The sequence below is a fragment of the Palaemon carinicauda genome, chromosome 33, assembly GCF_036898095.1.
Source record: "Palaemon carinicauda isolate YSFRI2023 chromosome 33, ASM3689809v2, whole genome shotgun sequence".
Classification (NCBI taxonomy): Eukaryota; Metazoa; Arthropoda; class Malacostraca; order Decapoda; family Palaemonidae; genus Palaemon; species Palaemon carinicauda.
Window position 1 is genome coordinate 24,364,270 of NC_090757.1, and position 15,000 is coordinate 24,379,269.

Genomic DNA, 15,000 nt, shown 5'->3' on the forward strand with positions numbered 1-15,000 from the left:
CTACTTATTACTGTAATTGAGATTTATATTCAGAGAGAGAGAGAGAGAGAGAGAGAGAGAGAGAGAGAGAGAGAGAGAGAGAGAGAGAGAGAGAGAGAGAGAGAGAGAGAGAGAGAGAGAATCAGGCGAATCAATCTCACCTAAAAAGGATTGCTGAGAGAGAAGATGAAAGTTCAGGTTCTGGGGTGAGGCATACCCTTTACAACGGCGCCTCTGTGTCTTTTAGTTTTGTGTGTTCCTTATTTTCACTAGTTTTTCTCTTTTCATCCACATTTGTTGTAGTATACTTTTCTTATTTTCAATATTCTCTTCACAAAAAAGGAATTTGCCAACTGTTTGTGCACTATCTTCTTCGTATGGTTGTTGGAGCTCAATTGCTTTTATTCTTATATCACTAAACTGTGGACAATATAACATAAAGTGGTTAGCATTTTCTTCTACATCACAGAATACACAGTTTATATTTCCATCTTGGTGTCTGTTTCTTATATTCAAGCCCAATGAGTTTGTCCTTGCTCTGAATAATAAAATTGACGAAAATGTATTGTCATACACTTCCTCCTCCTTGATTTCACTTTTCCAGTTTTTATACAAAATTAGACTCTCCTTACACTCCATTTCACTCTTCCATTTGCTTGTGTCCCATTCTCTTGTTCTCTTCTTTATGTCCTCTTTCGTACATCTCTTGACTTCTCTCATCGCCATCCCACATTCTTCAGCATACTTCTTCACATGCATCCACCACTTCCTCTCTTTTTCTTCCATATCATTGACTATTGCTGTTAGTAGGTCCTTTTCTCCCTTAAAAATGCTTTTAAGGTACCTCAGCTTACCATCCATTACCCTTGTTTTCATAGCAGATGCTCCTACATCCCCTCTCAAGGCTACAATTGCTGTATTCTTTACACCCCCTGACATCCTTCTATACACTCCATTCTCTATTCTCTGCAACTTTTCTATTTCCGTTTCCGTTAAGTTAATCACATTTGTTCCATATAATATAGAAGGTAGTACTACACTTTTCCAGTATGTTTTCCCTATCAGTATCTTATTACAACTTTTTTCTATGATCGAATATGTAAGATTAGCTAGCTTTTGCGCCTTAACTATCATTTCACTTTATAAACCCAACCCTTGTAAATGTATTCTTCTTTGTATACGCTTAGCACTTACAAGGTGTGGTTCAGTAAAAATACTCATGTACACATACATACATACACACACACGCACACACACACACACACACACATATATATATATATATATATATATATATATATATATATATATATATATATATATATATATATATATATACATGCACACACACACACACACACACACACACACATATATATATATATATATATATATATATATATATATATATATATATATATATATATATAAATATATATATATATATATATATATATATATATATATATATATATATATATACAGTATATGCATATGTGTGTGTATATTTATATATAGATACAACATTCTTTTAGTTGCATACCTTGTGATAAGAGTACCTATTAACTGACGTATTGCTGCCCTTTATATATATATATATATATATATATATATATATATATATATATATATATATATATATATATATATATATATATATATATATATATATATATATATTCCTCTTCTCTTCACGTAGTATCCTCCGAGCATGGAAGATATTCACTATAGTCAATTTCTTTTAATGAGGCGCATTTGCACAGACTCGCAGCGGTGCTCTTTTAGCTCGGAAAAGTTTCCTGATCGCTGAATGGTTAGAATTATCTTGTCCAACCAATCAGAGAGCAGGAAACTTTTCTGCAATAAAAGGGCACCGCTGGGAGTCGGTGCAAATCAGCCTCGCTAAAAAATTGACTATAGCTATATAAACATTTTTCTTACCTCGACGTTGATAACCACATCCATTGCAACGCCATGTCAGACACAGTAAACAAAACAAGGAAAGAGACTTACCTGAGATCCTCAGTGAGCATGAAATCGGCCCCGAACAGCTCGAATCCGTGTTTGAACGTGTCCATTTCTACTTGCGCTGCCAACATGGCCGCTACCAGGGAGTCCCTCATGCCTGGGTAGATGACTTCGTTCCACATGTGTTCTTTCTTGAGGCATCTTTGAAGGTAGGGGAAAAATTAGTGAAGGGGGTGGCGGTGGGGAATGGGGGAAGGGAGTGAAGTGGTGAATAATAATAATAATAATAACAACAACAATAATAATAATAATAATAATAATAATAATAATAATAATAATAATAATAATTACTGTACAATCTTGATGATAATACTCAATAACAATAATAAAACAAACTATATAACATCGGTGACCCTATAATATATATATATATATATATATATATATATATATATATATATATATATATATATATATATATATATATATATATATATATATATATATATATATATATATATATATCAAGATTTGAAGTGAGTGATTCACGAACCTGGTTAAAATTTACATTATTTTTTAGAATTAAGTAAAATTGAGGGACTACTAGATTTATATTTACGTTTCCTACTCCAGCTTAATTGGCTGTAATTAGATCTAAGCGCCACCTATCTGCAAGAACTCACCAGCGCGACCCTAGGCCTACTTACCACCTTCCGAAGTGCACCGAAGCCCTGGTCCAAGACCTACAGAATAGGTGGTCACTTACCGAAGGTACTCCTTGAATTGGTCACAGTCCCACATATTCTCGTCAGGCAGTTCACCGCTCCTTTCCCCGTTCAAGTACTTGCACTGGATGGCATTGTTGCTCAGATGGATGGCCTCGTTGTTGTTCGTGAGGTCGTACTGCTGCGAGCAGAAACGCAGGTAGCATTCTCTGAAAGGGGTAACTTCGTTAAGTAGCTGTAGGACTTAAAGATAAACTTATACAAAAGGTCATTATATTGGTTTGTTGATAAGTTTGATAAGAACTACCAAACTGTCCATTTGTTCCGAATGATGACCAGCTGTAAGTCAACGCAGATAGCATTCTCTGAAAGATGTAACTTCGTCAGGTAGCTGTAAGACTTAAAGATAAACTTATACAAAAGGTCATTATATTGGTTTGTTGATAAGTTTGATAAGAACTACCAAACTGTCCATTTGTTCCGAATGATGACCAGCTGTAAGTCAACGCAGGTAGCATTCTCTGAAAGGGGTAACTTCGTTAAGTAGCTGTAGGACTTAAAGATAAACTTATACAAACGTTCATTATATTGTTTTGCTGATCATTTTGATAAGAACTACCAAACTGACTATTTGTTCAGAATGATGACGAACTGTAAGTCATTAACACTAAGTTTCACATCTGTAAATGGTGTATCTTTTCATAAAATGGTACTGAGAGACATTTTATCTTCACATGCATATGTAAAAACCCCTTGGTGTATATACACATAGACCTATGTGTGGAACCTTGTTTTATGAGGCAAACAAAATTTAATTGTATTTTATGCATTCTTGAAATGAAAACTTATTTTTTTTACATATATTACAATGTGATTACTTAATTACACACTACAGAACTTCCACAACATACCAAAGTAACGTGAAATCTTTGTAATTTACAGCCCAGTAGTGGTTAGAAATGCTCTGTACGAAACAAATACAAAAATACTATTCGAAATTCTCACTAGATTTATTTACTAATATAATAGATTTCTTTCTTTTATTTCAATACTATAAATTGGTTTTTACTAGACTGAAATACGACAAGACTGCAATAAAAAAAAAAAAAACCTTTTCAAGTACCTGAATCCTTGATAACAATGACAAGAAGTTTGTCCGCCCAAACCAAAACAAACGAGGGTTGCCAGTTTGGCCTTTTTTCCGGCCAAAAAAAATTCAAATTTGACCTTTTGTATTTAAATAGGTTGGCCTTTAGCAATATGAAAAAAGCCGGCCCTTAAATACTATATTTTTGACCTTTTTCTATTAATGGGTTGACCTTTTAAAGCCTCTGTTGATTAGAAAATGACCTTTTCTCATTTAGAAAACCTGGCAACCCTGAAACAAACGATTGCTCAGATGAGTCGGCTCGGTTACCTTAGAAGGTAGTGACAAATCGAAATCATACCGTTATTTCTATACTGTCATCTTGAATCTGTGTCTTTATGAGTGACAATATGAAATTATATTTGTATTTGTGGGGATGCTCCCTTGGATATCATTTAGATACCTCGGAAATGCGTTATACTTTAGTTTCGTGGCAAAAGTGTTTCTCCACAACTGCTAAGTAATCTCAATGCTGAATTTGTGTTCGACAGAGGTTTACTGACGTCTACAAATACAACGTGAGTAAAATGGTCTTTTTTCCCTCTCAAATGTTGTCCGAGATTACGTAATGACTTCATTATTAAAAATGTATTCATTAGTATTTGAAATTTAAAACAACAGACTTTGGGTAGACGGTGTAGCCTATGTCTATGTTGTCGAAACAGACAGTTCGACAAAATTTAGTCGAACCAGAACTAGGGTTTAATTCATTTAATTCAAGGATCATATTTACTCGAATAAAATCAGTTATTATCGGAAACAATCTATTTCCCTCAAGATAATTGACCGACAAATAAGTTTAGGTGGATACATGACTTTTGAGCTAAGCTATTTCTTTTCCAATAACCGTTAAACAGTTTTACTTATCAATACTGTAATTTACTTATATTGTACACCAGAGAGTCCATGATTCCATTAACATATATGACATGCCTTTAAATAACGATACAGTATATTAGAATATTGTTCGTATTGTTTTCATTTGCGAGTTGCCGATGAATAACAATACAGTAGGCCTACCGGTATATAAGAATGTTTTTATATTCTTCATTTCACACCAGTTTTGTAAATAGGTATTTCGTCGGAATCAACAACCTGTCTTGCAAATTTTCTATGACGCAATAATATTTATGATTGTTGTTTAATCTTTCTTTTATTTGGTCCAAATATAAACATAAATACTATAAAGAGAGGAGAATGTTTAGTTTTATATGAAGTAGATTTGCTATGGTAAAACGAGATAGTGTCTTGAACGTGTTAAACAACTTAATTACACTTAAAATATGTATTCATTTATGTTCCCTTAAGATTCATAAAGAGGTTGTGGATATATTTCATCAAAATTTTGTAGTGGGTGGACCAAATGATTGGTATATTTACTGTATCAACAAAGGTATGGTGAAATTTGCCCATGTTTCGAACCATCGTCTCCTCTATATCATGCGTAAATGCTTTGGTAATGTTTTCATTATTTTGTTTTGGGTTACTGTGAAAATAGGCTGTGAAGGATATACGAAGTTTATTCGTAAATGGAAACACGCATTTTTATAAATAAATTGTCTGTTTCTTCTCTTTTGTTGTATGATTAAATTTCAGTGTCCAAGAATAGGTTAACTAATGTTATTATAGTTAACCAGCACAAGGGTTTAATTCATTTAATTCAAGGATCATATTTACTCATATTTACAAGTCAGAAACAGTTACTACCCTAAACTAACCTGACCAAAGATGCGATGCTCTACCTAACCTAGGATTGAGGTGGCGAGAACTCCCGAGAACCTGTCGCTAACGGCATTAGCTTGAGAATTGTCACTACCAGTAACGAGGCTGTGACAGCATTAATTGTATTTTGGTTATAATGCCCGTAGAGTTTATTTCATTTACTTTACTATGTTGCTGTGGCTTTTGACTGCTTTTTGTCATAATGTAGGCCATAGCACTGGTTCATTCGGATAGTGTGCAGCGCAATTTTAGCATATAATGTTCGTTTGCATTTTGAAAGCAGATCTTGGTCAAATGATTATATTTTTATTTAATAAGTTTTATAAGTCATGTATTTGAAGTATGTATTGGTTTATGAATATATTCGGAGCTGTATGCTTATTTCGAAAGATACACTGATTTGAGGTGTATATTAGATTTAGAATTTAATGTGAATATTGCTAGAGGAGAAATCGGTTTTGGGGGTTATGAAATACAAGCTAACATAATAGCGAGGTCGGAATGCTTCAACAGAGACTGGCATTCCTTTTAAATGGGATTTAACTGCTGCCTCCGGTGCCTTAGATGACCGCGGAGGTAGCAGCAGTAGGGGATTCAGTGTTATGAAGCTTCATCTGTGGTGGATAACGGGGGAGGGTGGGCTGTGGCACCCTAGCAGTACCAGCCGAACTCAGTTGAGTCCCTTGTCAGGCTGGGAGGAACGTAGAGAGGAGAGCTCCCCTTTTTATTTGTAAGTAGTAGGTTGGCTAGCTAAGGTACCAGCCACTCGTTGAGATACTACCGCTTGAGTTATTGGGTGATTTGGCTGGTCAGATAGTACTACATTGGATCCCTCAATGGTAAACTAATTTTTCCCTTGCCTATGCATATACCTGGCCAAAATTGTGTACACCTTCGCCTCGTTCCTCATACACATGACAAGACTAAGGTAACCGAAATTTTCTTCTTCACTCAAGGGGCTATACTACTGCAATTGTTCAGTGGCCACTTGGTAAGGGTACGAGAGACTTTAACAATGGTAAGCCGTTCTTATAGGAAAAGGACACTCCAAAATCAAACCATTGTTCATTCTTGGGTAGTGCCATAGCCTCTTTATCGTGGTCATTCACTGTCTTGGTTAGAGTCCTATTGCTTGAGGGTACACTCGGGCACATCATTATAGGTTTCCTTATTTCCTTTACTCACTGGGGTATTTTCCCTGTTGGCGGCCTTGTGCTTACAACATCCTTCTTTTCCAACTAGGGTTGTAACTTAGCTATTTATAATGGTAATAGTCTAATAATCCCAGAACTTGATAGAAAACATAGCCGAAGAAGTTTAGAAGCTCTAATCAGTGTAACGGGTTGCCCAACCTATGAATTCGTGATGTAGTCTTGGTAATTTATCAAGGAAATATTATTATTATTATTATTATTATTATTATTATTATTATTATTATTATTATTATTATTATTATTATTATCCAAGCTACAACCCTAGTTGGAAAAGCAAGATGCTATAAACATGGTAAATAAAGTTTTAGCTTAGTATTTAATCAGTTGCATTCAACACAACGAATAGGTCTATCAAGCCCATGAATGTTGATCAGCTACGAAGTGTCACACTTCAGTTCTGTTTTTGGCAGCCCATCTATAGCAGTCATTCCCAATTTGGGGTGAAATTTCCCCCCGTTTCCACAAGGGAAAAAATCGATTATTCCAAAGAGCGGGGAGGGGGGATTAACTTAAAGGAAATATAAATCACTAGAAATTCATAGGCAATATTACTGTCTGCTGCCCCCAGGAAATCACACACTGATCACCACAAAGCTGTAAAATCCACAATTACGTCGGGCATGTATTATTATTGCTTATGCCTATATCTGTATTTATGTATGTAATTTATTTATTTATTAATTGTTTCTGGTATGGCCTTCATTTAGGCTCTCCGTAATTCTTGAATTTTTAAAATTAAGATTTCATGGTATTGCAGGCGTATTTAGTAATGTACATTACTAATTGAATATTAGCATTATCATTGATAATGATAATGACAGTTATTGTTCGATAGGTCTCATTGAGTCAAGCCTGAATGTCCAAAATTCATATTAAACTCGTTTGCATTGGTTATGTACTTAGTTCTCTTGGGAAGATAGAATAGTAAAGGCGAAAATGGAGATGTAAAAACTTTGTCTGTAGCTTTTAACATTTATAATTAAACATCAAGTGTTATTCGAGCATATGTGAAGAAAAAAAAACGGTCTTCGTGTCGGTTACGTTTTCTTTTATAATCTCGCTTTCTATAGAAAATGAAATTATTTGAATGGCAAACTACCATATTCTTTTGATTAGGCTAAGCCTTGTGTTTATTCACTTGCCAGGGGACGGATAAATAAAATGAAGACATCCAGGAATACGGAGTGAATTGTAAAATAATAGTTAGTGGGGGAAACAGAGGATTTATTAGCAATAGATAAATATGTATGGTAAATGGTAATTTGGTATTTTCTATAACGAAGAAAATTATAAAAGATTTTAAAATATATTTGGGAAAGAGGAGGAGGAAAACAGAATAATCTGGTCTAGATAGATACTTAGGTAAAAGAAAAAAATAGGAAAAAGGCGATGTGTGGTTCCGGGAAGAACATATAAAACAGACGATGAAATCTTAGACGAATATAGAATAGAGTTAGAAATGGTCATAGAAAGTAAGGAGGTGATAAGGATGGAGCAATTTGATGATGCTGAGGTAGAGGAAGGAGAAGGGAAAGACAAGAGAAAATAGACACAGATTGGAAAAGATGAGATTCGTGAGTAAAGGAAGGAAAGAGACTCGACAGACATAATTGGTTTCCATCTTCCCCAATAACAAAAAGCTCTCCAAAAGGGGAAGGGTGTAGGGCTACTGCCAGTCGCGTTTCGGTGCATAATGGCTTCCCTGGCTACAGCGTAGGGCCTTGTTGCCAAAATTCTTACACGTAATCTAATAGCAAAAATAGAGAGCGTAGACAGTAATGTGGAGGCTATGTTGGGAAATTATTATTTTTATTATCATTATTATTAGTAGTAGTAGTAGTATTTTGTTGTTGTTATTATTATTATTATTATTATTATTATTATTGTTATTATTATTATTATTATTATTATTATTATTATTATTAGCTACAGTCCCAGTTGGAAAAGCAGGCTGTTATAAGCCCAAGAGCTCCAACAGGGAAAAATAGCTCTGTGAGAAAAGGAAGTAAGAAAGTAGATAAACTATATGAGAAGTAATAAACAATTAGAATAAGATATCTTAAGAACAGTAGCAACAATAAAATAGATCTTTCATATATAAACTTTAAAAAAAGACTTATGTTAGCCTTTTCAACATGAAGACATTTGCTGAAAGTTTTAACTTTTGAAGAAATTATGGAAATTAAAGAATGATATAGAAAAAAACTTAAAGAAATTTATGAATGAAGGGGAGGAAAATATGAGGATGACAGACAGTTCTATTATAAGAATAGATGGAAGAGCAAATTGAAAAGTGAGAAATAACAAAAAGAATAAGCAATTTATGATAGAATTTGGCGAAGAGAGAAGAAAGATGAAACTAGAGTAACAGCAGTCTTATGGAGAGGAAAAGAAGGAAATTGTTGGAAATGCCTTAATTAGGAAGGAAGGAACAGACATAAAGAAAAGGTAAAAGAAAATTATGAAAAAAATCTGAACGTAGAAGCAATTTAAGGAAATTATTACTATTATTACTAGGCTTGGAAATGCCTTAATTAAGAAGGAAGGAACAGAAATAAAGAAAAGGTAAAAAAAAAAAAATATGAAAAAAATCGGAACATAGAAGAAATTTAAGGAAATTATTACTATTATTACTAGCCAAGTTACAACCCTAGCTGGAAAAAGAAGATGCTACAAGCCTAACAAAGGCTCTTAAAAGGGAGGATCCCAGTGTGGAAAGGAAATAGAGAAATAACGAATAAACTATAAATGAGAAATAATAAACAAAGATTTTAAAATACTCTTTCAGTAACAACATTCAATAGATTATTTTTATATAAACTGTGAAACCAGATTTATGTCAACCTGTTCATTAGAAAAGCATTTACAACAAGTTCGAACTTCTGGAGTTTCCTCGAATTCAACCTCCTGATTGGGAAGATCATTCTGGGCATAATTATTATTATTATTATTATTATTATTATTATTATTATTATTATTATTATTATTATTATTATTATTATTATTAGCCAAGCTACAACCCTAGTTGGAAAAGCAAGATGCTATAAGCCCAAGGGCTCCAACAGGGAAAAATAGCTCAGTGAGGAAAGGAAATAAGGAAATAAATAAATGATGAGAATAAATTAACACTATATCATTCTAAAAAAAGTAACAGCGTCAAAACAGATATGTCCTATATAAACTATTAACAACGTTAAAAACAGATGTCATATATAAACTATAAAAAGACTTATAAATATTAGAATAATGTGTAGGAATGAACTTTATGATGGAGAAGGCGAAACTATTAGAATTAACTAAATACCAAGTACTACTTACAGGATGGTACAGACTCTGTGAAGATTCGAATGCCAAGGATGGTCAAAATTATGATATTTTTTATTAAACATCCATAAAAAAATAACTGAACGACGGTGCCAGAGTTTAATATCCAGATTATGGATAATGAATTTGATAGACCGTAAGTTTTTGTCCAACAAATTCAGATGAGAGCCAGTGTCTAAAGACCAGACATAACAATACACAAAATATTGGTAAAATTAAATAATTAAATTTTTTTTTTTATGAAAGATTGGTCTCTAAAAATCTTTAAAGACTTTATCAATATCAAATTGAAAAGGCAGAATCCTTCGGCCAACTACTAACCTGAAATGGATTGAGGAGGATGTGACGGTGGTAGGAGAAGGTTGTGACTCAAAGACAGGATGAAAGCAACTGAGTGAGTTTATTATAGAACACTCTCCTTTCTATACAAAAGCTCAAGGCAACAAGAATTTTCATGTTCAAATTCAACACCGTTACCACTGAGAAAAACACATGTTTTTTTCAGGCTCTTTTTAGTGCGAGGGGAGAGCGAAGATACAAACACAAAAAGAACCTGAAAAAAAAAACAAGTCTGTTTTTCTCAGTGGTAACGGTGTTGAATTTGAACATGAAAATTCTTGTTGCCTTTAGCTTTTGTATATAAAGGAGAGTGTTCTATAATAAACTCACTCATTTGCTTTCAACCTGCCTTTGAGTCACAACCTTCTCCTACCACCGTCACAAGGATGAAAGCCTAAGAGATTGGTGAAGAACTAAGGTATTTAGAGATTTGTTATGAATCTCATCATGGAAATAACCTTGTTTCTATGAAGCTTCTGTGAAAAATTACAGTAGCTATACAAAGAAACCTTTCTCTAATAATTGTTCTAGTTTTGAAAGTGTTAAAAGGCCTTTTGACGATGATGTTGATAATAAAAATAATAATAATAATAATAATAATAATAATAATGATAATGATGATGATGGTGAAAAAATATAATAATAATTTTGATAAATTGTACCCCGAACCCATACGCTGACACAGAGTATCAAGTATAATATGACCTCCAAGGTCTATACCTAGAGACTAAAATAATAATACCAATTCCCTAATATCGCAAGAGGGTCTGCCCCTCTCTTTTATTCTTCTCCTATACTTCTCTTTCTCCCTATTTCCTTAATCTTTCCCATCCCGAGTACCTGCCTTTGAGCTCTTAACTGGATTGTATCCAGGGGTACTCTTCCTTTCCCCATATTCCCCACTTCCCTATTCTTATTATTATTATTATTATATTCTATAGACCTTGATAACATCTTTACTCTGATAACATTTCAGTTACATACTAACGTGGAAGAACAGTCGAATTATAATATTCTGACAAAAAAAAAAAAAAAAAAAAAAAAAATAAAAAAAGGCTTTAGTCAAAGAATATAGTAAAGATAGTGAAAAAAATATAAGAGAAATTAAGATCAGTCGCCAACATCATTTAATCATACAGGCGTAAAATGAAAGCGAACACGGATTGCGCCCTAATTAAGATCAATAGGAGAGTTGAGATGTGCGAATTTCTGATCAATAATGATGGAAATTTTCAAAAAAATTTGCATTTTCTGTAAAGGGAAAAGGCGATCGACTTTGCTGCTAATGTTCCCCTCCATTTAAATGGTCAGGGAGTTCCCCTCCAAAGTCACTTTCTGATGTAAGTCAAGTTAATTTTCTCTTGTCAAAACACCATGACTGAGAGATTGCGTTAATTTATGTTATTTCTTATTTTGATATAATGCATTTTGTGTTGAGAGATAGAGACATTAATAGAATGATTCATATGGTATCGCTATACAAATTTATATATATATATATATATATATATATATATATATATATATATATATATATATATATATATATATATATATACATATATATATATATATATATAGATATTTATATATTTATATATTATATATGTATGTATGTATATATATATATATATATATATATATATATATATATATATATATATATATATATATATATATATATATATATATATATGTGTGTGTGCGTGTGTGTGTGTGGGTGTGTGCCTAAGCCTTTGTCCTGCAGTGGACTGGAAACGGCTGCGTTTATTTTATGATATATATATATATATATATATATATATATATATATATATATATATACACGTATATACACGCACACAATAACACTCATGTTTTATATATTACGTCTTTGCCTTTGTGTTGTATATTGTCTATAGATTTTTTTTTATTCATACGAACAGATATATGAAAACACTTGAATGAATGTTTTTAATGGGTGTTGTATTTTTGGCTTATCTCTTTGTTAATCAAGTTAATCATCTTTGCGCGCATTTGCTGTGCTTTGTTACCGTGGGCATGTGGCGTGAGTAATAGCGCTTTTTTTTTTTTTTTTTTTTTTTTTTTTTTTTTTTTTTTTTTTTAACAACGTACGCTTCGTTTTAAGTTTCATTCAAATAGTTACATATATAATAAGTAGGAGAGTAAATGCTTTAACTTGTGAATTATTAAAGTAAATGAATTTAGTTTTTTTCTGATTTTAATTATTTATACATAAGTGTACGCGACCCGTCATAAATGATAAACAGATGTGCATGCATACGCACCCTCGTGTATGATTTTTCCTCCCCCCTACCCGAGGGACAGGGAGAGCGGAGTGTGACTGAGATATATATATATATATATATATATATATATATATATATATATATATATATATATATATATATATGTGTGTGTGTGTGTGTGTGTGTGTGTGTGTGTGTGTGTGTGTGTGTGTGTAGCCAGACACTTGCTCTTTATTACATAGGGGGGATTTTCATTGATAGGAAATATAACTAAAAAAACAATCCTGTAGAGCGTAGATGTTAATTTGGAAGTAGATAAAGATACAATACTACAATTTCCTCTTTTTTGTCTTTAAATAAAATGTAAATTTCTGCCATATAATTGAAGGAAAAATAAATATTTTCCATCTCGAATATCACAAAATCGAATGAAACTATGCAAACAAAAACCATGAAACATGCTGTAACAACTATAGTTTCAAAAGACTGATTTTGCTTAAATTGACTTTATACTACTACTACTACTACTACTACTACTACTACTACTACTACTACTACTACTACTACTACTACTACTACTAGCTAAGCTACAACCCTAGTTGGAAAAGCAGGATGCTGTAAGTCCAAGTGCTCTAACAAGGAAAAATAGTCTAATGAGGAAAGTAAATAAATAAATAAGAAAACTAAAAGAGAAGTAATGGGCAATGAAAATAAAACATTTTGAGAACAGTTACAACATTAAAACAGATTTTTCATATATAAACTATAAAAAGACACTTATGACAGCCTAAACAACATGAAATACAAAAGAAAAAAAAAGTACACATATCAGCCTGTTCAATATGAAAACATTGACTGCAAGTTTAAAGTTAGTTTAAAGTTCCTCGTTTTGTTCACCCCGTGTATTTTAATTTCCACTACGCTGCCCCAGTTTGTCCCAGTGCCGTACCACGGTCCACTCGTATCTAGACCGTGGGCCGGACCAGGGTTAACCCTGGGCCGGACGTACTTACTTGTAAACCCAGACGTGCAGTGGATTCCAATCGGTGACCATAAACCACTGCCGGATGTCGAATTTCGTGTTGTGGATGAGCAAGGGACGCTCTGCGGAAAGACGGGGAATTCTGTAGTCATAGGCGGTTCGGTTAATGTTTAAATGAAATGTAATGTTAATTCATTAATTGTAGGGGTAAAATTATATCATTAAATGTTATAGTAATATATAAATATATGGGAAAGTTAGGTTATGTCGATATATGTAACAGTAACATTGCCATCAGATGGGGAAGTATATTGGGAGGAGAGTGATGGAAATGGAGGTACAGGAAAGGAGAAGGAGAGGGAGACCAAGGCGAAGGTGGGTGGACTGTATCAAGAATGACCTTCGATCAAAGGGATTAACCAGTGATGAGGTGTGGGACAGAGGTAGATGGAGAAAGCTGACCAGAAACATCGACCCCACATAGAAGTGGGAAAAGATGTAGACAAAGAAGAAGAATTGAGTGGGAACGTAACGTTATTTCATTAATTGGGAAAGTAAAGTTGTATAATTATTTTGGAAGGTAACATTATAATTAATTGGTGAATACCATTTCCATCATTAAAAGCGGAAGTGACATTATTTTATAAAATGGGAAAGCGTCACTGTCATCAATGCGGGAATATCAGGTCATTTAATAGAAGGGTAACATATAATTAAATGGAGAAACATTATAATTAAATAGGGGAGTAACATAATATAATTAAATGGGGGAGTAACTTTATATAATTAAATGGAGGAGTAACATAATATAATTGAATGGGGGAGTAACATTATATAAGTAAATGTGGAGTAACATTATATAATTAAATGGGGGAGTAACATTATATAATCAGATGTGGAGTAACATTACATAGTTAAATGGAGGAGTAACATTATATAATTAAATGTGGAGTAACATTATATAGTTAAATGGAGGAGTAACATTATATAATTAAATGTGGAGTAACATTATATAATCAAATGTAGAGTAAAATTATATAATTAAATGGAGGAGTAACATTATATAATTAAATGGGGGAGTAACATTATATAATTAAATGGGGGAAAAACATTATATAAATAAATATGGAGTAACATTATATAATTGAATGGATAAGTAACATTATATAATTAAATGTGGGAGTAACATTATATGAATAAATATGGAGTAACATTATATAATTGAATGGATAAGTAATATTATATAATTAAATGTGGGAGTAACATTATATAAATAAATATGGAGTAACATTATATAATTGAATGGATGAGTAACATTATATAATTAAATGAGGGAGTTTTATGTCGATAT

The 15,000-nt window shown here is 32.7% G+C and overlaps 1 protein-coding gene across 2 annotated transcripts in view; it reads right to left on the bottom strand.

Annotated features, from left to right (window-relative positions):
• LOC137625900 (tubulin glycylase 3A-like) overlaps positions 1-15,000 on the bottom strand; it is a 103,543-nt gene that overhangs the window by 22,808 nt on the left and 65,735 nt on the right. For both annotated transcript variants that reach the window (XM_068356869.1, XM_068356868.1), the window contains exons 5-7: positions 13,681-13,771; positions 2,714-2,881; positions 1,993-2,148 (exon numbers count right to left, since the gene is read on the bottom strand). In XM_068356869.1, the coding sequence (XP_068212970.1) occupies positions 1,993-2,148; positions 2,714-2,881; positions 13,681-13,771 (415 nt within the window). The remainder of the gene's footprint in view (positions 1-1,992; positions 2,149-2,713; positions 2,882-13,680; positions 13,772-15,000) is intronic.